This window comes from Pteropus medius, unplaced genomic scaffold, assembly GCF_902729225.1.
Source record: "Pteropus medius unplaced genomic scaffold, Ma_sr-lr_union100, whole genome shotgun sequence".
Classification (NCBI taxonomy): Eukaryota; Metazoa; Chordata; class Mammalia; order Chiroptera; family Pteropodidae; genus Pteropus; species Pteropus medius.
In genome coordinates, this window is record NW_024342471.1 from 9,111,096 (window position 1) to 9,136,517 (window position 25,422).

General features: G+C 38.3%; 1 protein-coding gene and 1 pseudogene across 4 annotated transcripts in view; one reads left to right on the forward strand and one right to left on the reverse strand.

Moving 5' to 3' along the window:
• Positions 1–25,422, forward strand: part of PHF20 (PHD finger protein 20) — a 104,718-nt gene that overhangs the window by 22,862 nt on the left and 56,434 nt on the right. For all 4 annotated transcript variants that reach the window (XM_039864229.1, XM_039864231.1, XM_039864232.1 and 1 more), the window contains exons 3-6: positions 11,011–11,182; positions 12,365–12,449; positions 18,803–18,882; positions 21,807–22,194. In XM_039864229.1, coding sequence (XP_039720163.1) covers positions 11,011–11,182; positions 12,365–12,449; positions 18,803–18,882; positions 21,807–22,194 — 725 coding nt within the window. The remainder of the gene's footprint in view (positions 1–11,010; positions 11,183–12,364; positions 12,450–18,802; positions 18,883–21,806; positions 22,195–25,422) is intronic.
• Positions 13,574–13,692, reverse strand: LOC120604019 (uncharacterized; annotated as a pseudogene).

Consider the following 25,422-nt stretch of genomic DNA (forward strand, 5'->3'; position numbering starts at 1 on the left):
GTCGGTATTTTTTGAAGGTGCAGCTGACAGATTACTGATGATGTTATGAGAGACAGAGAAGAGTCAAGGATGACTCCAGGGGTTTTTGATCTAAGAACTAATAAAATAAAAATGTAAGGTTTATTTGTTACAATTAATGAACCAAATATTGGTATTTTATTATTAACTAAAAGTTTATACTTTATTCATATTTCCTTAGCTTTCCCCTAATGTCCTTTTTTTTGTTCCAAGGTTCCATCCAGGATGCAGCATTACATTTAGTAGTCATGGCTGTCTCCTTAGGCTGCTTTTGGATGTGCCAGTTTCTAGATTTTTCTTGTTTTTGATGGTCTTTTATTTATTTCAATATGGACTCAGATATTTATTGTAGACTTTGAATACTACTTTATTTATTTATTTTTTGCTCCTGTTTCATTGGGAGCTTGCTTTTTCAGTTGGCTCTTGTATCCTTTTGACATACTCTAATCATTGTGTGTGTGTAACACTTCCTTATTTCTGGCATTACAAAATATTCCAGGCTCATCTTGTATATTTCCTGCCTCAGTCCTAGAATCAACCATTTGTCTAAGGAGCCCTGGTTCCTTTATTTCTAAATTTATTTTTAAACTATAGTTGACATACAATGTTATATTAATTTCAGGCATATAACATAGTGATTAGACATTTATATGCCTTACGAAGTGATTGCCATGGTAAGCCTAATAACCATTTGTCACCATATATAGTTATTACATTATTGTTGACTATATTCTCTATGCTGTATATTTATATCCCGTGACTTATTCTATAACTGGCAGTTTGCACTTCTTAGTCACCTTCACCTTTTCACTCTCCTCACCCTCTCTGGTTCCTTTTATTGGAAAATGATATTAGACCCTAGGATCTGGGAGCTAGGTGTGCTCCTTGCTACTGAGGGATAGTTGTTTCTAGGCTCTGGATTGATTATTTATTTATTTGGAAAAGATAACATCTGTATTGTTTTCTTCCCATTACAGTAGTAATATGTACTCATTTTAAAAAACAACTAAGGGAGGTGAACACACAGTATAATTATATATATGCCTTACTGTTAAAACGTACAGCTGAAACTTACTGGATTTAAAAGAAAAAATTGAAAACAACAGCAACAGAACAGTCAAGTGTCACAAAACTCAATAGGCCAGAACCTTTGGAGCCCACTTTGAGCCTTATTAGCTCCTCTCTTCCACCCAATCATATAGTCAATCAGCTAATCCTGTCAGATCTACCTGCAGAATCTAGCTTGACTCCAACACTGGCTGTCACTCCCACCTTACCTCCCTGGCCCAAGTCCCCGTCATGGATTTTCTGGACCCTGGAAATAGCCACCTAACTGGTCACCTGCATCCTTCTGGACTGTGCCTCTTCCTTAGGCTCTTTTATACTCAGCAGCCACTGTTAGTCCCTGGTTTTTTTTAAAAAACTTTTTTGCTATTTTCATGGCAGTTTACAGTTTTAAGGCATTGAATTAAGAAAGCAAAGATGTACTCTTCATTAAATTTTATTTTTGAAAAATCTTATTGAGGTATAATTTATATAAATCAGAGTGCAGAAATCTTACGTAGCTTGATGAACTTTTTTATATGTATACACCTGAGTAACCACCACCCAAATCAGAATATAGACATTTTGGGTACCTCAGAAGACCAATTTTTCTATACCCAGTCACACAGCTCCCTCCATTTCCAAGGGAACCACTGTTTGTGGTCATGCAGTTAAAGTGAGACCCATTAGCATGTTGAATGTATTTACCAGCCATAATCAGCTGCCTGGATGCAGAAGTGGAGAATACAATTTGATTTACATAGGATTGGTGTTTACCCAAGAAGGTATGATAGAGAGAGAGAGGGGTCAGGGAATTGACAGTCTATGCAAGGAAGTAAGATAAAAGTATAAAATTTCCAGGGTGAGAGTGGGAGTGAGAGCAGAGAGAAGGAACAATGTCAGCAAAAGTATTTAGGGCTCAAAAGACGTGTGTTCTTAAAATCTGGAGAGGGGATGGATTAAGAGTAGTGGGAGATTGGGCTGAAAGTGGAGACTTTAAAGCAGGAGAGATACGTGGTCAGATCCCTCTTAGGAACAGAAAAGTTGTATTATTCAGTCACCACATATTTACTGACTGTCTCTGTATCAGGCCCTTTGCTGATACTGATAGAGGGGTTTAGAGGTCGCCTGATGTAATGACAGTTGTTGCTGATGAGAAATGATCAGGTTAGAGAGGGGAGATGAATTCAAGATATTTCCTGAGTTAGAAGTGTCAGATGTTGATGAATGGAAGTGGTGAAGGAGTAGGGAAAGAGTTAAGGCATCCAACACAGCACAGTTTTTCTGCAGCTTAATAGTCAGCCCTTTGTTTTTCACTAAATGCAACTTCCATCTCCATCCCCTCTGGAGCAAAGGCTGGGGATGGCTTAGAATGTTACTTTTGTGCATAGAAGTCTTTTGCTTCTTCTGGTGTGTGCCCTGAACCAAGAATAGAGGCACACTCTGATTCTTGAAGTAAATGAGTGCTGTATATTTGCAGAAAGACTGTTCATATAGGGAAGAATCTGGAAGCAGCCTGAATGCCCAACCCGTGGGGGAAAGTTTAAGCAAATTTGTGGTTAAGACACCTTTGTGGACCTGTGTCATTACAAGGATATTTACTCGAGAAGTCGAATTAAAAGGAGCAGACTCTTCTCTGGGTTTAGTCAGATTTGGATACTGATCTTGGTCTACCTCTTCCTAGTCATTCTGTTTGAGACTCCATGTCCACAAATGCAGTGATAATACCAAGTCCTTTAGTCGTCACAGGATTGGGTAAAGATCCAGTGAGATACCTTATGTAAAGGCAGTTTATAACTCCTAGAGTAAGCTTATACACTTTAGTTATTAATAGCCACATTAGTAAAAGCTGACTGGTCAGAGTGGGAAATCAGGGAAATTGTTATCCTCTCTGGTTCCTCTCCACCCCCCACCACCCCCCATCCGCCTCAAGCGTCACATTTCTTCAGTTTGTATTTCTGTGGTGTGTGTGGGGGGACCCAGCAGATACCTGCCAGGGACTGTCTAGGTGCTCTAATTTAAACCTGTGCATAGTGTGTGTTGGGCAGCTTCATTTTACTCAGAAGCGGCCAAGACTCTGAGCAGCAAGCCTTCCTGGGACTTGAGGTCATGTGCTGTGGACGAACAACATTGTATCCTTTCGATAGACCTGTTGTGTTCTCTGCCTTCCTGGATATGAGTGTTAGCTTTCTCTGGCCCACAGTTTTCTCCTTTCCTTGGTGGAGCCTTAGGGTATGTTGGCTTATCTGGTATATTAGAGCAGTGTTTCCCACAAACATGAAGAATGGTGCCTCCAAAGATATACTATTTTTGGATCCTACTTTTAGTAGCAGAGCAAAATGCTCTTATGTTAGTTACTTATTGCTGTGTAACGACTTCTCTCAAAATTTAGTGGTCTAAAACAATACTAAACATTTATTATCCTCTCAGTGTCTGTAGGTCAGGAATTTAGGAGCAGCTGAACTGGAGGATTCTGGCTCCAGATCTCATGAGGTTTGCCATCTGAGGTGGCTTCCTCATTACCCTGGCAAGTTGGTGCTGGTTACTGGCAGGAGACCTCAGTTCCTTGCCATGTGGATCTCTCCATAGGGCATCTAGAATGTTCTCATGACATAGCACCTGGCTTCTCTCAGAATGGGGAATCCAAGAAGTAGCAATGCTCTGTGTGTTAAAATATACATAACATAAAGTTTACCATTTTAACCATTTTAAATGTACAGTTCAATGACATTAGGTACATTCATATTATTGTACAATCATCACCACTATTTATTTCCAGAGCTTTTTTATCTTTCCAGACTGAAACCCTGTACCCTTTAAACAGCAACTCCCCAGTCTCCATTTCCTCAGCCCCTAGTAACCACCATCCTACTTTCTGTCTCATTGAATTTGACTATTCTAGATGTTTCTTATGTGTGGAATCATATAGTATTTGTCTTTTCGTGACTTACTTTTTTCACTTAGTATAATATTTTTAAGGTTCACCTATGGTATAGCATATATCATAATTTCATTTCAAGGCTGAGTAATAAATATTTCATTGTTTGGTTTTATCACATTTTGTTTATCCATTCATCTGTCAATGGACAATGGGTTCCTTCTACTTTTTGACTATTGTGGATAATGCTGCAATGAACATTGGTGTACAGATATCTGTTCGAGTCTCTGCTTTCAGTTCTTCTGGGTGTACACCTAGAAGTAGAATTACAGCAGTGTTTTTTATAACCAAGCCTTGCAATCCAATGCCATCATTTCCACCACATTTTATTTGTTAGAAAGGAGGCCTCATTCAAGGGAAGGATAATTAGGCTCCACCTTTTAAAGGAAGGGGTGTCAATTGCAGACATTTTAAAGCTACTATAACTGCCTTTTTGAGAGTGATCATATAATGCTAGGTTAATTGCAAACACACACTAAAATTCTTTAGTATTACTTGATTGTATGGTTTTCATCTTGATCAGTACATCCCAACCTTTTTCATGTCATTGCTCACTTGTAATCCATTTGTGTCACCTCGGCTGGGAAGCTCTGATATGGATGGTCCAGATTATGGAAAGGCACAATAAAACGTTCTTCATGGAAACCTGATGGACCACCAGCTCTGTGCTCAACAACACCCAGTGGTCCATGAAACTGCTATTGGGAAACACTCATTTAGGGCATTTGTACAGTCGCTGTGGAATCCATAAGGTTCCTGTACAGCTCTCTGTGCAGAGTTACTGTTTCCTTTCTCACCTTCAGTTTCCTGCACTTCCTCGTCTTTTTTCGTGCTTCCCTTCCTCTACCTATGCTGATTTACTCATATTGCACACTTTCCCAGGAATACTCTCCAGCCTCACTGCCTCCTTGATCACCCAGAAAATGCCTATTCATCTTTCAGAATTGAGATTATTGCCCTAGAACTAGCCTCTGGTTCCTCTGTACCCTACTCTAACTTCGTCTGTTGTTGCACTGTAATACTTTATTACAATTATTTGTGTATGTAGACACGTTTATTCTCCCTGAGAATACTGAAGAGACACATGCCTTTAGGGTCTCCTAGGGAAGCAAGATATAAACATAAGCAAGTAAACAGAAACAAATGAAATAATTGCAGATTGGGGTAAATGCTATGAAGAAAGCAAGTGGGAAACTGACACAGACTGGAAGGAGATGGGGGCTACTTGAGATAGTGTAGTCAGGGATTCTGAGGCTGCAGGAGGGGAAGGCTATTGCCTGGAAGAGTGGGCAGGGGAAGTGTTGCAGGTAAAGTGAGGAGACTAGGTGTGGTAAGCTGTATGGTATGTCAGAGGAAATATGTCATGTAACATAGAGTCTGGCTCCTTCTGCCAACTGCTATGATCACACATCTTCATATATTTGGCTCTGTATCCTTCCTGGCCCACACACTTCCTGGCCCAGATTAGATTCTCAGAAAATGTCTGAAATTGATGAATTTCTCTTCTGATTTTTGTCTATTCTACTTTTCCCTTTATGTTTGATTGGCTCCACGGGCCTTCTGTGGCTTTTTGGTTGGCTTAGTGACCAGTTACACCACTTGCTTAAAGTGTTACCATAGTAACCTAATTTGCTATGAAGTTGAGATTATCTGACTTTTCCAAGTTGAACTTTGGATAAATATGAGTTCTTGATACTTTTTGGCCTTTGAAAGAAAGCTCGTTTGTTACTAATTTAATTTTCTCATGGCGACCTCAGCACATGTGCATATATCCCTTCCAATTTGACAGTTTTCTTACTGGGATCTGTTTGTTTGACATCTACAACATGGATATCATTGGTTATTTTGATGATTCACCTTGGTTTGTGTGTGTATTCCTATTGCTGTTTTGTGGCTCTAGGTATTCATAATTATATCTTCTTAAAAATTAGATCTGATGAACATTTATTGAATGCCTAATTTATGCAGAATACTCTGGAAGAAATTTAAACATTTAGCAAACACCTGTCTTTGTCAGGTTCAGCACAAGTGCTAAGTCGTTTTCTCTAAAGCCACTTTCCCATTTCTCCTCCAGTACCTTATGAAAAAATTTAAAGTGAGTTTCCACTAAGTTGCTGCCTCTGAGGATGGTGAGCATAGGAAATAGATTTGGATAATTAAGGAAGAGATTAGGAAGTGAGTCGTAGGAAATGTACTTTAAAAAGAGAAGGGTCCATTCAGGTGCTTTAGAGGGGCTGGGGGAGAACATGCAGAAACGTAGACTGTTCAGCCCAGGTGTGCCGTGGAAAGACAATACCTCTCTCCCATCTGATCCTGGTTATGGGTTATAGGCAGGCCAGATATTTCCAGGGCTATACTCCCTTACTCTTTTCCCTTCAGAGATGGAATGTTCTTGGTCTGTTTGCTTGCAGAGAGGAGTGGGGAAATTCTGAGGATTCCACTACACTTCTCTTGGTCTCTTCCCACCCTAGATGTCCTGATGTTTGGTCGTCTATTTTGTATCTCTAGCAGTTTGTCTCAGAAAGCAAACTTAGGAATGTTTGTTGAATAATGGAATCAATAGGGCATAGATTCTGCCCTATAAAGTGCTTAGCAGTCTCATATTTTATTTGTATTTGCCATTTAAAGTCCTGTTTGTGACTTGAGTTTGAAATGTTTTTGAGTCTTAAGCTCTTTTCTTCAAAGGAAAACTGTTGATTTTGAATACTTAAATTGTATCTGATGATCATTTCAAACTCTCTTATTGGTTTAGGCAAAATTAACTCAAGAACAGGTAGAAAAGTTGACCAGTCTATTAACCATAGAAGTAATGGAACAGGTAGATAAAGAGACCTAACTTATGAAAAGTCCCCAGAGTAAGTTGTTTCACAGAAAATGAAATAAAGCTGCTTAGTCTATTCTATGAGGTTAGCATAGCCTAATACTAAAACTGGGCAGAAAGGGCATAATACAAATCTTACTTATAAAGGAGACAACAAAACTTGTCAATAATATACTAGAACTCCAAACAGACACATGTTAATGAATGACACACACAACCAAATATGACTTATTTTAGCAGGGTAATGATAATAAATTTAGGAAATGTTATTTTCTTATAGGATAAGAGAGAAAAGCTCTGTAATTATCTTGACAAAGTCTCAAAACCTATTCTTGATGAAACCTTGGTAAATTAGGGATAGAGGATAACTTCACATACTTTATTAAAGTTCTTACACTTAACGATGAAATACTGGAGACATTTTCATTAAAGAGAAGGATGCTGATTATCTGCTAATTTTCAGCATCATTTTAGAAGCAATGATTAATATGATAACAAGAAAAATAAATGGCAAGTATCAATATTGAAAATGAGAGAGTATCATAATTTGAATATACGATAGTGCATGTGGACAGTGCAAAGGAATTAACTGTTAAAACATTGGATAGAGTTTGAATGGTTCAAAAAATAGTGTAACAATTTGATATCTGCCCATTAAATGCTTTTCAAAACTTTAAATTTAGAAGTATTTACTTTTACTTAGAAGTGTTATTAACTAATTCCATTCTTGTTAACCTTGCCACATCTTCTCAAGCTCCACTTATAGTTGTCTGAATATTAAGTTGAATCAATAAAATTAGCATTTTTGTAGGTAAAAAGCAGTTGATTATTAGCATTTTCATGGGATTCCCCCTAATAGTTTTTAAACTTAATTAATTCATGTGGCATGTTTTCTTCAAGGGCAGGGAGCAGAACACATATGTCTTATAATCCCTTCTAAGACCTGGAAAGTCACTTCATAAAGTTCTGTTGACTGATGAAGTTGAGCTGTTCCCAAGGCAACTAGCAGTTGTGATCCACCATGTCTTAACTGGGTTGATTTCTAAGATCAGCTGTGTCTCTGTTCTCCGAAATGCAGTTGAATTTCTCCATCCTCCATGAGTGACTTGCATCCTTGTCATACTTCAGGGAAGTAGGAAGAACCACCTTCTCCTTAGAAGACCTTGCTGGCCCCTTGGTTACTGTTGATCCTTTCGGAGAGTTTTGTGTAGTCTGCAGGTAGTGGGATGCCTGTGCCCTGTGGAGTTTTTTGAGCAAGGGAGAAGCTTTAGGGTAGCCGAGGGCCCAGAGATCCTTCAGACTCCAAGTATGTGCAGTAGAGTTGCTAGCCTAGGAATTTGGAATTGATTCTGTGGATCCAGACTTACCAGACTTTTAAAAGGCATTGGCCAGTGCAAGCTCAAAAGAATTTTGGGTTTATCCTGAGGTTACCAACTTTTTATTTTGCGAAATAAGGATATTTAAAATAAGTATATAATTATATACATTTTATAGTTAATACATGCTCATGGTACGGCATTCAAAACATACAAAAGGATATACATTGAATAAAATAAGTCTCATACTTCCTCTCCAGTTTCTTAACTATCCAGTTCCCCTCCCAAGAGGCAAACCGGTTGCTTGATCATCCTTCCAGAGATAGCCCACGCATGTAAAAACAGGTACGAATGTATTGGCTCTCTCCCCTCCCCCAAATAAATAATAGTTCATTCAGTATTGTTTTGCATCTTGCATCTTGAGTTGTTGGTCCCCCCGCTATGCACACACTTTTCGTAGTAATTAAAAAAAAAACAAAATAGTGTATAGAGAGCCACCTCATTCTTTTTAATGGCTACATAATTTTAGTAAGGGTATTAAAAACAATTACCATTGTTTTAATTAAAAAATACATTTAAGCACCAAAAGTTAGAAAGAATGTGATTTTTGTATAAAGAAGAGTTCTGTCAATTAAATAAATTTAATTTTGTGCATTGGTCCAAAGACTTGATTTGAAAACTATTACTAGAGATAGTAAACCATTAAAGAAAGGGCTTTGAATAGGAGTGTTTTAGGGCAGGTCGTGTTATCTTTAGAGAGGCTTACCAGTCTTTGGCAGGCTGAATGATAGGGCCAGAGGAATATAATTAAGGTATCCATGTCCCTCTCTCCATTTTACAGAGGACCCTCTTTTGTCTCCTGCAATTGTACTACTCAGTTCATCAGATCGTACAATTAGTCATTCTGCTGTCAAGACATCCTGTGTTTATAGCAACTGTATGTCAGTTGGATTAGAGTAGGGAGACTAGTTTCAGGGCTGTTTATTCCTTCTGTTGATATTTTTGAGCAACTAATGCATGCATAATAGAATTAGGAATATTGAAAAGCATATCCTATCTGTCCTATGTGAGAAATATCAACATGAAGTGATGGAGGCCTAAACTTAGTGACTGAAATTGGAATGAGTAGCCAGAGTTCGAGAGCCTTGGGATTGAAGAATTGTTAGGACATGTGACCTTTGGGAAGACTAGGAAGAGTGGAATTTATATGCTGAACATTTATTGAATGCCCAGTATCTGCAGCCTACTGTGATAAACACCAAGCAAACTGCCTTAGAGGATACTAGGGTAGGATTGCAGAGGACACGGTATACAGACACAAGGAACAGGCCTATTCATGTAGGTAGGACATATTTATTATGCAGGGTACTAGGTGCTAGATACAAGAAAGGAAAGAAATGTGCAAAATCCAAGTTGTAGGGAGAAAATATCGGTAGGATCTAAATTTTCTCAGTCTAGAATAACAGTCTGATTAATATAAGAGAGCACTTGCATGCAATATTTATTTTTCTTTACTTTTAACCATTTATTTATTTTTGGAATAAGCAATACATTTCTGTGGTTGAAAAATGAAGACGTATTGAAAGGTATACTGCAAAAAGTCTCCCTCTCGCTTTTGTCCCTCCCTGCCCCCATACCCACTTCCCCTCTTGTATCAGTCAGGTTTACAAATGCTGGAAACAGAAACCACTCTGGGTACTTGAACCATAAAATGATTTAACACAAGAAATTGGGTACTTAAAAAATTGTTGGAAGAGGTGGAGGAATGGAGCTCAAAGAAACTGCTCTTAGAGTATCAGTTTGGAGAACTTACCACTGAAGCTGTGAACTGGAGGTCAAGAAGCCACCACTGCCACTGCCACCTCCACCACTGCTGCTTGACACTCAGGAAGCCAGTGACTAGACATTATCCCCTTGCTACTGCAGACCAGCACATCAGTGTTACCTGAAGTGTGTTTAGAGCTCTTAAGCTCTAGCTTTACCTACTGAATCAGAATCTGCATTTTAACAAGATGTCCTGATGATTTGTATTACATGAAAGTTTGAGAGGCCTTGCACTGGAGCTTTGGGTCTGGCCATTACAGTTGCCTCCAAACCCACAAGTCTGTGTGACCTTGACTACCATTTGTAAAGGAGTTAGGGAAATGTAGTTGTTGGTTTCCTCAGCTGTCAGTCCAGAAGGAGGGTAGAATGAAGATTGAAAGAGCCCATCTTCTGAACTGACCATACTTCCACAAGTAACCGTTGTTAGTTTCTTGTGCATCTTTCTAGATATTTTATGCATATTTAGGCAGATATGAATATATATTTTTCATTAAAAAAAACACAGTAGCCTACCATAGACATTGTTCTGCACCTTGCTCTTTTCATTTAATATTTCATCTTGGGAGAATTTTCCATATCATGACATAGAACCATCTTGTTCTTTTTAACAACGGCATGGTATTCCGCTTTATGGTTACGACATTCTTAAAATTGAGACTGTCTAATACAATCTGGTTGCATGATCATTCCGATTTATTGGCACATGTAAAATATAATGTTTACTTCCTGTCTCCTTTGTGCTCAGGTCTTATGTGTTTGTCATCTTGTTTAATTTGCACTACAGCTGAATATGTTGGGTGTCCTTCCTCCACTTCTCATGAGAGAACTTTGTAAGGTTAACTTAATAATTCATAAACTAAGGAATAGCAAGGCTGAGATTTGTACCCCACATCTGTTAGCCTTCATAATTTGTGATTTTAACCAGTTATGCAGAGCTTCTAAATGGTAGTGTTTATTTAGTAATTTGGTAACCTACTCCTTTGGGAAGAGGTTTTAGATATTTTGGGTGGATATTAAAGGCATTTCAAATTTTTTTTTTTCTGACTCAGGTATCCAGCTCACATAGAAGATATTGATTACGAAGAAGGAAAAGTACTCATCCATTTCAAGCGTTGGAACCATCGCTACGATGAGTGGTTCTGCTGGGACAGTCCTTATTTACGCCCTTTAGAGAAAATACAGCTAAGGAAAGAGGGCTTACATGAAGAGGAAGGATCTTCTGTGAGTAACTGATCTGGGAAGTTCTGTAATGAGCTGGATCAGACATTGGGTACTTTATGTTCCAGCCTTTGATGTTGAGTGTGAAAGTCAGTAGCAGCTGGGGACCGATCTTTATTTAGGCCTTTAGTTGCAACCCTGAGATCTCCAGGGCACCTGGGACTCTTAAAGAATCTCAGTTGTCATCGGCTTATATGATGTTATTGATGTGACAACTCATAAACTAATTTGGTTAAGATTGCATTGATGCTGAACAGGGACCTTATGTCTGTCTTTTATATCACTATATCCCTTTGGGTCATTTATTAAGCTGATCTGCTCTTTGAACATTTATTAAACAATCATTCCATGTGGAGTACTGTACCAGCTTTATATCAAGGTCTTTTATAAGCCCTTGAAAAACTTGAAATTGATTGGACACTGTTCCTGTTTTCTAAATTTCATCACTATGCTTGGAACTTTTATTGACTTCAGAATAAAGGATGAAGTATTAGTTTTGAGTTTTCTAAAGAGACATTGAGACATCTGTAGAGATCCTGCTGCCTTTGGATCTGACTCAGCCCTGGATTCTGTTTTCCATTATAAGTCTGACCAGGGAACTTGAACTCTTGCTAGTCTCCCCTCCCCACCCCCATCTCCCCTCCCCCCCAACTTGAGATTACTCACTATTGTCCAATTTGATTGCTCAATATTTATTCTTCAAAATATATCAATGCAAACTGTGTCTTCAAAATATATCATATTGAGAAAACAGTATGAAATATTAGAGATGAATGGGTGCTTCCTTTGGCAAAAGACCCTTTCAAAGTGTGAGTGGCTTAAATGGCATGAATGCTACTTCCCTCAAAATGAAGTAGCCTCGTTCCTTCCAGCTTATATACTGGGTGTGTTCCTGGGTCGTACTGGGACTTTAGACTAGTATTCATGGACAGAGTAGGATTATCATCAGTGCTGTGCTGCACTGCCCACCCCTCCTAGATGACATCTCCTAGGAAGAGTCTTATGTCCAGCCCTTTTGTTTTGACTTCTAGTACTGAAATGCAGAAATATCTTTCTTCATCCCAGTAGCCATTTCCCTTTCCCACTCTTATGAATTCTAGTCTCTTTTATGAATTCTGGTACTGTGTGTGCCCTGTGAAATTGGATTGGTAACAGGATCTTTTTTTTTTTTTTAATGTTTTTTAGGGATTTCAGATAAATGAGCAGGTCCTTGCTTGCTGGTCTGATTGTCGTTTTTATCCAGCCAAAGTCACTGCTGTTAACAAGGATGGTAAGGCATTTGAGTTGTAATTATTTTTACTCATGACTTGGGGAGTTTGTATTAGAGTTTGATAGTAGTATATTTTCAGTATATATGTATTGCCTGGGAATCCTCTTTAAGTTAATCATTGTGTCAGGAGTTAGGAAGAAATTACAAATGGAGAGACAGCTGGGTTAAATATGGTAGTTTGAGTCTTTGCCTTCTAAATTTTAGTCATATTTTTCTAAACTAGTCATGGTTCATCTGTCACTCTGCTGGGAAATGTGTAGGTTCTTGCTGTCTAGGAGTTCCTAATGTAATTGATAAAGTAAGCCCCAAATATTCCTTTTACTTATTTATGAATAGCCTGTATTTTAAACCTTTTCTATCAGTATGATTATGGTATATTCATGATCTCTGTAGTGAATATTTAGGTTAATCAGGCCTCTTAGTACTAATCTTAGGAGTGACTATAAGGCCAGATTGGCTTTTTATTCAGTGAAGTCATTCAAGCACTTAGCACTCTGCTAAATTCAGGACCTTGGCCTGACCAAGAAGTTTTGTCTGAGAACGTACTGAAATGGTCAAAAAATGAACATACATTAGCATGTAGCAGAAATTTCAGTTTCTCTGTTGCTACATTCGCCCCACCTGCTCCCCACCAGCCGTTAGACTAGTGTGGGTTAATAGATGTGGGCTAACTCATGTGCCAATGTTGGTTATCCTTCAAGCACAGCCCTCTTGCCTTTAGGCCTCTAAAGCAAGGTTGTATCTTCTAAGTTGTTTAAGCTGTTACTGCTCTTTCAGTTCATGGTTGAGTAAGTCTTTTTGGATAGTCCTTTGTTTCCTTAAATTACTTTTATAAGCTTGTGTTCAAAGTAAAATCCTTTACTACTATTCTTATGTATCATATTAACCTAAAAACTTATTTTGGAGAAAAGCTTATGTTATTAAACTGCCTCAAATCATTTTAGTAAAAGATATAGTTTACTTTTTTTTAATCTTATTTTTTATTTTTTTAGGCGAGGCAACCCTTGATTGACCTCACAGATTGCAAAGACCTTGTCAGCTTACAATTCCTTCTTTATCTATCTATCTGTCTGTCTGTCTGTCTATCTATCTATCTATCTATCTATCTATTTATTTATTTTACACGCCTACAGCACCTGGTCTTCCTAGGTGGTCTCCCATCCAGGTTCTAACCAGGCCCAACCCTGCTTAGCTTCTGAGATCAGACGGGATCGGGCTTGTTCAGGGTAGCATGGCCATAGACCGTAGTTTACTTTTTCAGTCTCATTTTTAAGATTAATAATTTTTTCTGCTCTTAGTGATTTAAATTATATAATATGAAATACAGGTGTTCTTCGCATACATAGATGTGTTCCTGAAAGTCTCTTAGGTTGATTTATTCTGATCAAGTCATGTTTCCCCTCCAATAGTATCCACTGGAGGTGTGCCCCTTAAGAAAATGGCTGCCCCTTAGAGCAAATGGGAGTTGTGGATAGTAAATGGATAACACTGTAAGACAAAGGAGGTAGCAGAAAAGAAGCAACATTTCTCTTTTGTTCCAGTGATATTCCAGAGTCACATGGAGGACAGATGAGAGGAAGGGAATTGGATAAAGGTGTGGCAGAGGAGGGGCAGATTGAGGAAGGAAGTGTTGGAGGACCCCTGGGAGCTGTCTCACAGTGAGGAAGGGAGTATCTTGGTGGAGGCAGTGAAGACTTAGGAACCTACTGTTTGTATCTGATATCTGCAGAGCCCAGAGGTTGGCATCATAGATAAAAAAAAAAACAAATCTAGTTCAAGTCAGAATGAAGTAGGTATTGAGATAGAGCCACCAGTAGGAGGCAGGGCGGGAGCAGATGGTGCTGATAAATCATAAGGGGAGTAGGGAGGGACCCCTGTCTACAGTTAATGGTTTTTTTGTGTGGGTAAGTCTGAAATCTTTTGAAATAATCACTTAAGGACTAAAAGTCATTGGCCACATTATTAGCCATAGTTATTTAAGATTTTTAAATGTCTTTTAAACTAGGCAACTAGAGCTGTACAGTTGTTTAAAAAAATCTTTTCAGATTATTTCCTCCGTGAGCTAAAATTATAGGAGGAAGAGGCTTGAGGTAATCCTCGTTCGTTGAAAGGTCATTTGCTGCCCTAATGTGTGGGTTCTGTAAGCTCCGAATTCTGTCTGGTGAATTTTGGTTAATTGAAGGAGACTGAAAGTGAGTGGAGATTTCTGTTAAGACCTGTTTTCTTGAGTTCTTGAGTCTGAAGTCCGGTATTATGCGGCTACCCTTTACTGGTTCTTGAGTCTAATTGGAAGAGGGGAGGAGAGGAAGAACTGGGGGAGGGGAAGTTCTAAAAGTTAGTGGAATGGGCTGGGTGGTCTTGTGAGGGAAAGCTTGTCTTTGTGAGATCTCAGATATTTTGAGATGAGATAATGAGCCTTAGGTGCTGCTTTTGGGTTAGATTTTATCTATGAGAGTCAGCAGACAGTTTCTAATTCATCGTGATTTATTCTGGCAATTGCAGGATTGGGAGGGACAGTGTTGGGCTCTCTTTTCACTCTTTCCCTGGTATTTTCTGCCCTGCCTCAGTGTCACCTGTAGCAGGAGCCATCACAGCTTAATGGCGCTGTGAGTAGAAGCTCTGCTGGCAAGGTGCCCCTTTATTTCCTGTAAAAGTCATTCTGTCTTGTTAGTGCTGCCAGGATAGTGAAGCCACACTCTGTAGATTGATCTGTGGAAGGCTTGGTCTGGTTTTCTTGCCACTCTCAACCTCTTTGGTGGTTTTGCTGAGGCTGAGCGTTCACTGAGCAGGTTGGTGGGTGACGGCTCCAGCTGGAGTGGAGAACAGTAGCTGCTGGTATTGGGAGTCTGGCATGATTGAATTACAACTGAATAGCAACCTTAGAGTTTTTTTTTTCCTTAGAGTTTTTTTAAGGTAGTTATTTAGCACTTGGAAACTGGGGAAGGCAATGCCATGTTATTTAGCTCTTTTCACCTGGAATGGTTCTTTGGCAGTGGTAATTAAGCATCAGTTAGTGGGAAGGCAGCCACACCTAGTAGCATTGTAGACCCTCAGTCTGTGTCGGAGTAAAAGATGGGCTTCTGCTTCTAGGGAATCTTTATTTGGAAACCACCTCTGGTGAGTTCACCTCAGCTCTTTGCTGGGGCTTCTCAGCTCCCACTTTTTACAATGGGGATGGCCAAGTCACTTTTCTGTCAGGGCTTTGTGCCCCCAGCTGTGGATGACTCTGCTTTGCAAAGCATTCTCTCTGGGGGAAACTGAAAGTAGGTTCGCATTTACAACAAAATGAGGAATTGTTCCTTCCTGTTGATCTGTGGTTTTTTATCTCTAGTGAGCAGGCTAATCAGGTCCCTCTTCCTTCAAGTTATGCATATTCTTAGGTTTTGTGCCTGTTACCCCCAGATCAGTCTCTTTGAATCAGTGCCTGAAGTCTGTTTAAGGAGATTCTATGGAAATGGTCTTATTTCTAGGGTCTCAGGTCGAAGCTGTTACTATTTTTTTTTCATGCTGTAACTGAGCCTGCATTTGAAATGTTGGGACGTTGGGACTATGTGAACAGCTTTGCACAGAGATAAAAGGAAAATTTAGGCCCACACATTTAAAAAGCCAAGTGCTAGCTTGGCTTTTCTGTGGGGGGCAGGGATTGGTGTTTCTGTTTTAAAGTGAATTGGTAGATGATAATAATTAGAACCCTTTGGTTGTGACAGTCCCTTTGCTATCAATATCCATATCTGATCTTGTTTAGTTCTTCACATAAACATGGAAGGTTTGTTGCCATCAACTCTGTCCTCATTTTACAGGTGAAGAACTAAGCTCGCAGGAGAAAGTGCTTGAGGGTACAGAGCACATGCGTAAATGGCAGAGCTAAAATCTGAATGGAGGTCTGTGGGACTTTAGAGTTCCTGAGAACCACTCACTGTTCCCATAGTACCAGGCTGCCTCTCTGGAGCAGGGTTTTCCTAAACTGCAGGAGTCATCAGAGCAGATATTCACTGAGGGAGTATTTGTGTGTGCATGCACGCATGCATCTGAGATGATCGTAGGGTGGGTGTAGATGGTCTGTACTTTCTGGAGTTGGTAGCGCCTTGATGACCCTGATTCGTAGACAGTCTCTGGTCCTAGTCCCTGCTTGGTGATTATAGGCAGTTCACTGCCATTGCTCTGGACTCATTTGAGTTAGAAATTGAAGAAGTTGGAAGAAATGAACATTTTTGGAAATTGTTGTCCACAGAACCTAAGCCCATTATGTAAAAATTGCTAAGAAGATAAGACTAAGAGGGAATCGAGAAGGCGTGCCTGCAGATATGTGGGTATCCTTCTGGCCACCCCTTGAGGCACATCTGTGGAAACCTCAGGACTTTGAGAAGCCATATTTGAAAAATTTTTGAGTCCTTTATTTATGGCATTCTGGAATTCTCTGACTGCTGGAGAATGAGTGGGATAGAGAAAAGGCCCTAGAGTCACAGTTATGGTAGATTTTAAGAGCAACAGAAATTTGTCCTATCCAAGGCAACCTGTGTATCTCTTTCTCCTTGGTCCTAGAGAAGATGAGCTTGCTGTGCATCTCTAGTTTGGTTCTTATATCCCTTCTGCTGTTATTGACTGCAGTAAGGTTGTCGGATACGCTGGTGACACTTGTGATAAATAATTACCTTTATAATTACCAGGAATATAGATCAGTATGTAATTACTAATTGTTTACACCAGTGGTATTCACACTTTAGTGTGTACTAGAACATCTGAAGGACTTGTTAAAACACACATTTCTGTGTCACACTCCCAGACTCTGATTCGGCATATTGGGGGTGGGTTTGGTAACTTGCATTTCTAATAAGTTACAGGAGTTGCTGATGCTGCTGGTCTGGGGACCACACTTTAAGAAGCACTGGTCTACGGTGAGCCAGATGCTGTGTGAGAGAGAAACTGGTTTGAGATATGGTCTGTGGCCTTGGAGAGCCTGCCTTTGATTTGAGATCTGCCTTCTATATTAAGGTAGACCTAAGTGTGCAGCTCTGCAGGTCAGGTGCCAAATGAGTCTTTGAGAAGTTCAGAGCAGGGAAAAATCTCCAGCAGCTAGAAGTCAGGAAGCTTTACAGAACTATTGTGGTCATTTGGGTGGGGGTGCTTAAGGATCAATGAGTGGCACATTCCAGGCAGTAAGTAAAATATTTGAATAAGATGTGGTGGTAAATATGTCACAAGGCAGTTTCAGTGAGTGGCAAGTAGCTAGTAACTTTGAGTTGGTAGGTATTGTATGCAGGAAATGAGGAATAAGATTTGGCAAGTAACTGGGCTCAGACCACATTGGACTTTGAACATTAGAGAGGAAGGCTTTCAATAGCGGTGGCTAGCCATTGATAGGGCCCTTTTTAGGACTGGAAGAGAGATGGAGTGGGGTGAGAGAGAATGTATAAGAAGGAAGTAACCAGCCAGAAAGTTTTAACATCCTTGTTGGATTCTGCTGTTTTCATCAGCCTTTTGGATTTTTTTTTTTCCTTCCATGTTAGGTGGGAAATTGGTCCTGACAATTGACCATGTTTACTAGTGGTAAACCATTACGTGATTACCAGTGGTTCACTGGTAATCTTGACAAGATTAACTATTATTTTTTTAATCCCTGGGACAAATTAAAAAAAAAAATGAACACGGGTGGGTTATAAGATGCAGAAGTTGGAAATTGTTGGTTTGGGTGCAGCTAATGAGAACTTTTATGGTCAGATACCTTATTTGAGAAGATAAGATTATATGGATTTCCAGCTTCATTATTTTTCAGCAGAGAGTGATTTTTGGTGGATATTTTTTTCCTAATGAAATAAAACTGGTAATGTATCAGGCACCATTTAGTGTTTTGGCTAAGTCTTCTATTTTTAAATATTGTAACGTGAAGGTAATTCAGATGGATTTTGATATTAATGTGATCTCTAGAAACATTATACCTTTAGTAGATGGTCATGTTTCTTTTAAAGTCGAAAAGCTATTACTGTACCTAAGCTCAGAAAATAAAGATTAAATGATACAATTTAATAATTTACTCAGAAATAAGTCTGCATTTTCTTCACATTCTTGTTTTACTGCTCTTTGTTCTAGGTCTAAATTCAGTGTAAGTTTTTATTTTAATGAAACTTCGTAAAAATGAGTTTTTTTTAAAATGGATTTTGATCTGTATAGATAAAAAGAAAGGCAAACATACTATTATTTTAGACATAAGTAAGGCTTAAGACGTAATTCTTAAACAATTTTTAATTACCATAAGTTTATTATTGTGTTTGGTCTCCCTTGTGTTTATGCTTGGAAAAGTTTTGTCACTTTCATGAAACTGCAACTTAAAATCATGATATCTTTTTGAATTCTAGGTACTTACACTGTGAAATTTTATGATGGAGTAGTTCAGACTGTCAAACATATTCATGTCAAACCTTTTTCCAAAGATCAGGTGAGAAATGTGGTTTTGTGCTTTGTGGTATGAATAATGCTAACATCGTAGTTTTGTTTCTCAAAGACATTACATTTGTTTATGATGGCAAAGTCTTTGTTTCCTCTGTCTGACACAATTTCACCAGAAAGTAGTACCCAGATATTTAGAAATTGTAAATATTTGTTTCTCTCGCTATTTCCTTTTAACACAGATTCTTCTTTTCAAAAGCACCACATACTTGGATACCATTGCTTGTTTCTGTTTTTCTCATTTTTTCTCGAAAGCGTCTGGTTATTTTTATCTCTCCATGTGCCCTGCACCCAGAGCTGTTACCCGTCACAGGGAATTTGCTGAACTGCTTGAGGAGATCTAATTATGTTTTCTCCTTATCTGATTTGTCTTTAAGCTCTAGATGCAGGCCATCTAGAAGTACTGCTTACTTTCTTTATGATATTTTCCCCCTTTAGTCTTTTTCATATTTGTGTCTTAATGAAGTAGTTGAGGGGAAAGAGCAAAATATGGATATTGATGTTTTTAAAAACTCTGTTTCTAATTGTTACTCATCTCTTTGGTGTTTATTGATGTGACAGTATTCGGTAATGCTGGAACCTGTTGCGTCTTTCCTTATCTTTCCTTATATGATCAAATGCTGTTACTTATCACAGACTTTTGTAAATTTTTCTGTCCATATATTTAGCAATTTCAAAGGATCATGATATTTTTGAAGGTAACTTCAAGATATTTTTGCCTTTTACTGGTTTTCTTCTTCAGAAAATCGACAAAATTATAAAGCTTTAGCCCCAGAAATGTTTCTCTTTGATCATTTGCCTGTCAGGAATCTAAGGAGGTACACAGTACTCTAAAATGTTATTTTGGTGTTCAATTTGGCATTTTTCTTTTCTTCTTTTTTTTTTTGTGTTCAGTTTGTGGAATGAGTTAGTATAGATAGAGGACCATATTAAGAACTTGTCCAGAATTGTCAGATTGTATCCAGAACCTCTCCAAATGGAAGTCCAGGGCTCCAGATAACACATGGTTGAACTGTTTACTCTGTTGCCCTCAATAAACTGATAGTACTCATGGTGCTTTAGCTTGGAGCTGGGCACCTTACCCAGTGTAGATTTGGGTATGCTTCAGTTCTCAATTCCCAGATGCCTCTAAGTTTCTTACCTCATTTCAGACCTGGCAAGTGGTCAAGCACAGGCCCATGGTACTTGTTTTTCTTTTCCAAGAGGATGTAGTAGTCTAAGTAAATGACTTTTCATTCCTAATAATCTAGGGTTCTGTAACAGCCACTTACAAAGCAAAAATTAAAAAAAATCAGACAATTTTTAAAGCTTTTTTCATATAGTATTAGAATAGATTGAGTTTTTTTTCTGTAGAACCATACTGTCCTAAATGTTTTGATAAACTATATTTTAGGAACATTTATCTTTTTTTTAAGTTTAAAAACAATACATGTTTGCTGTAGAAAATTAGGAAAGTACAGAAAAGCACGAAAAGTAAACTAATTTTATCATCTAGATACAATTGCTGTTAACTGTTAACATTTTGATGTATATCCTTTTTGTTAAATATTTATGTATATACATATTTCTTTTCAAAATTAAGGTAATGTAGTAAATTACTGTACTACAACTTGCTCTTTTAATGAAATAACATTTTCCCAAGTTCCTTAATACTTTATGAGAATACAGCTTTTGATAGTTACATAATATTCTGTAATATGTATGTAATCCTACTTTGTGTAACTGGCTCCCTAATAGTCATTTAAGGATATTTGTAAATCTTGGTGCATAAGTCTGATTATTCTTTTAGCAGATTCTGTTTCTAGGAATTTATTCTAGTTCAAAAGTATAAACTTAAGTCTTTTGACCCAAAGTGCCACCACCACCTCATTCCCAGCCACCCACCCCCCGGTGGTTGCAATTTATATTTCTGCCAGCAGTTACTGAGGAAAGCTTGTTCTCAAACCTGGCTGCTTTCAGAAAAATTTTGACACTTGGCAAAATATTTTCTTCTAGGCTATAATAACAAGGATTCTCTTTGTTTATTATTTTTCCCTATGGGACAAATTAAACTTTCATTCAGTGAATTTATAGGCACTCCTTCCTGCTTCTAGCAAAGATCTGTGTGCCTAGTGCATTCTAGGTGCTAGGGATCTTATATAAATGTGATATGATGAATGTCGAGATCTTGAAAGAGAGCTACATATACAAATAAATTAATTGTAGTTTTGGAAACTCCAGAGCTTTTTGAGAGCTGGCTTTATTATGAAACAGTCATCTAGGACACAAGATTTTTAAAATGAATTTTAAAGACAGTAATTTTGGATGAAGGTAACCAAGAAGCAGTATTTCTTCCTGATGGACAAAAACTCAGTAGCTCAAGAACACAGTAAGTGGTTTGTTTGACTGACTGAGCACAGCCTTTACCAGATAGAGGAAGCAAAGACCTTGATTTTGGGTTGGAAAATCTTTATAGCTTTCCTGTTCCGCCTCCAGTTAATCAGTTGAGGTCTTTTCTACACAGGGAATTAGTGTCCCCTGGCAAACTGAGCCAGGTCTCTGAAGGGCCCTAAGTCAGTGTAATCATGCTTGAGATGAGAAGGAGAGGACATGAAGGCATTTTCTTAGAACACCTCTGTCAGAAAGATTGCTTTCCATAAGAGGTCCCTGGGTAGTTGTCTGTCCCTTAATTATTTTCTACTGACTTATTAATCATAAGGGAGATAGCCCTATTTCAGAAGTAATTGAACATGACTGTTGTTTTCTTTAAATTTAGGATTGGTTCTCAAGTCTCAGAGTATGGGTGGATATTTTCAGTAGTGCTTTCTGTTTTGTGACCTGGCATATGTCCTCTTCATAAGATTGCAAAAAAATATGATTTTATATTTGCAAGTAATCACAAAATGTGTTTAATTGCTATTTTGCTCATTTTAGAATATTGTGGGTAATGCTAGGCCTAAAGAAACAGATCACAAAAGGCTTTCATCATCTCCTGATAAACGAGAGAAGTTTAAAGAGCAGAGAAAAGCCACAGTCAATGTGAAGAAAGACAAAGAGGACAAAGCCTTAAAGATAGAAAAGCGACCCAAGCAGCCTGATAAAGAAGGAAAGTTAATCTGTGCTGAAAAGGGGAAGGTGTCAGAAAAAAGCCTTCCCAAGAACGAAAAGGAAGATAAAGAGAACATTTCAGAAAATGACAGAGAGTATTCTGGAGATGCTCAAGTGGATAAGAAACCTGAAAATGACATTGTGAAGAGTCCACAAGAAAACTTGAGGGAGCCAAAAAGAAAACGAGGCAGACCCCCTTCCATAGCTCCTACTGGTGAGTTTCTCAAGTGCAGTGAGAGGAGTGTTCTTCTGTGGCCTTTGCGGTTCTTTTTCACTTCTGTTAATCAGGTCTTCATTTTTATGACTGACTTTGAATGGTCCTATGATCTGAAACATGTCTGTGAGTCACCTTCTGGGGTAGTTGATAATTGTCCACTAGATACTTCAGCTTATATGATACAACCTAATAAACTAAGGCCTTTTCTTGCATCTATTTAAATGATCTCAGTTTAAGTAAGTTTAGTAGAACCTGGGATCAGGAAATACGGTTTTCATGAGAGACATGAAAGAGTAAAGGAGAAGTAAAATAGGTGTGGGTGTCTGAAGGGGGCCCACTGAAGGAGGTGGGGCTAAAGAACACTGAACCTGCAAAGGCATGGGTGCCTTTGAAATTGAGCTCTCTGGAGAGTGGTTATTGACTAGAAATTTCCAGTCTAAATAAAAAGCTGAGATGGCTAATTGGTAAGAGTCAAGGTTAGAGTGTACAGATTTAGGTGAGAATTCACCATTATTAAAAAAAAATAAGTTGAAATTTGGAATTCTTTCAGAGTAACTAAGAATGAAACATACCCTGAATATCTTTCTAAACCAAACACTCCTTCTCTAGATTGAATAAGTGGCAGAAAGCGCCCCCAGCATCTCTAGACTGAGTGCTACCTATGATTATCTGGCAGTGGTCTTTCAGACATTATTGCTTGTATAGTCTCACCAAGAATTTTGAAAAACTATGAATTCCCTAGCACATATTAAAGTATATCTTTTTTTCTCATAAGCTTAGATAGTTGCTGTATATATAAAATATAAAATTTATTTTTTACCAAAACTACAGAGTTAGCTCTTTCATTGTTTCCATATGATATAGAAAGCTAGTTCTTTAAATCCAAACAGCTACATCAGTCCATCAGACTTAATTTCTATGGCAAAAAGTCTACCTAATTTACTTCAGATAAATGTATTAGTACTCATTCCCAATAGATAACCTTCTCACATCCGAGTTCTAATTTTAAGATAGCAAATTGGATAGATTGATTTCTTCCCAGATGAAATAAGGCACCTCTCAGTTCAGTGGTTGTAACTGGGTTTCTTCCTCACGAGCTAAGCACGCTGAAATTGTCCCTAGATAAATCTAATGCCTAGACCTGTGCTGTCCAGTATGTGGTAGCTGCTAGCTACATGTGGCTATTGAGCACTTGAAATGTGGCTAATCTGAATTGAGATGTGCTATAAGTGTAAAATACACACCTGATTTCAGATACTTAAAACAAAAATTCGTAAAGTTTCTCAATTTTTTATGTTGATTGCATGTTGAAACATTCTTGGATGTATTAGGTTAAATGGAATATATTCTTAAAATTAATTTCACTTTTTTTAACTTCTTAATGTGATGACTAAAATTTTTAAAATTACATACATGGCTTGCGTTTGTGGCTCTTATTGTATTTTTGTTGGATAGCACTAGCCTAAGTTTACTCACTGGCTTTCTCAATAGGGTTCTGAGAGAGAATCAAACCCTAATGTCCAAGGCATCTATGATCTATAATGAATTGACTTATCTCCTGAGCATTGAGAATGGCTCCAGTTATAAACCACCATTGGGAGAACTGAGAAAATAACCTATGTGTTTGGTGTTCAAATGAGGAACCCTCAGTTGAGAAAGTATAGGGGTTTTAGAACTCTAGAAACTGTACCATATTAAGATGTGGGATGAGTGAGAGACAGGCCTTTTTATATAAGTGGGAGAAGGACAGTTATGCAAGGACAGGTGGAAAATGTGAACTGGCAGAAATCTAATGTGTCCTCATCCCAGTTTAGGAAAGAATATATGTAGAAATTGAGTGTTCTGAAACTCATTCTTCTTTAGCTATGCATGCTCTGGGTGTATCCTCTGGAAAGTGTGAACTAGGACAGTTGCACTGCTCCAGTGAAGCCACATGACTTCACTCAGATAAAATACAGGCCATTCAGTTTATTGCTTTTATTTTGTAAGTGTAAGATTTCATACTAGGGTGGATCAGTTTAATAGAGAAATGGTGTTTTCCTAGCTTACTGTTGCTACTTGCTTGAGGCTTTCTTTTCTAGTCAGAATCTCTGGAGCAGGGTCTGAGAATGTGAATTGTTTAAACAACCTTCCCAGGTGAGTCTTAACTGTAAGAAGAGTTTAGGAAACACTGAATTTCTCTATAGGGAGCCCCAGTTTGTATCAGAGTGAAGAAGTTCAGATCCCCTTTAAGTAGTGCTTGGAATAGGTTCATTGACTCAGTGGAGCCTTGAGCTCTCTAGATTACACAGAATTTATTGGAACAGCATCTGAGTTATTTAAGGAGGACTGTTTGTCTTTGTGTTTAATTTGGAGTGTGTGCGATCTCCCAAGTTCCCACCACTTGGAACAAAATAATGTTGGCACATTGGGACGAGTAAATACAGAAAGAGCCGAGGAGTTCAGCACTCTCATCAGGTTTGCCTTCTCAGAGCTCAGCCCCGTCTCTTGTTTGGCCATTTATTATGGCAAATCTGAAGGTGTTAGATAAGTCTGCTCTCCCCCACCCCTCTCTGCCTTTTCTCTTTCCCTCCCATTTCCCTCCCTTCCTCCCTTTTTTCTCTTACCCCCTTCAACCTTCATCACACACCTTTCCCCCAAGCTTGCCAATTTTTTTGTTTGTTTTCTCTTCTGCCTGCCTTTTGGATTCTTGTCTTTACTAATCAGGGGAGAGCTTCTTAAGTATTAGCTTTAAAAATAGTGGATACTGTCCAAGGGTTTAGAATAGGCACCGCTATATTATGTTAGAGCCGGATTTGCTAGTGATCAGCAGCCTTGCCTGGAACACTAACTGTCAAATAGCATAGTCTCCTGAGATTTTTCTGGAATTGTTTTTGAGGGTTATAAATGTTGACATCCTTTTTGGTTCCTCAAAACTAGGACCAATGCCAAGCTAACTAATTTAACAAGTAGAGATTGAAAACAATAATCAAGCTGTAGTTCCATGGTATACATTTTAGGAATTAGTCTGTATTGTGAATTTCTCGAGTATTGGATATATCAAATTTTGTGAAAAAATTTGATGGTGATAAAAATGAGTTTTCTGTTGCTCTTGTATACCTTCATATTTTAAAGCAGTCATATTGGGGTATAGTATTTTAAAGAGAGAGTTTCAGGAGAGAAGTATATAACTAGAGCTGGGTCATATGTGAGATCAAAAAAAGAGAATCAGGAGATCAGTCTGCA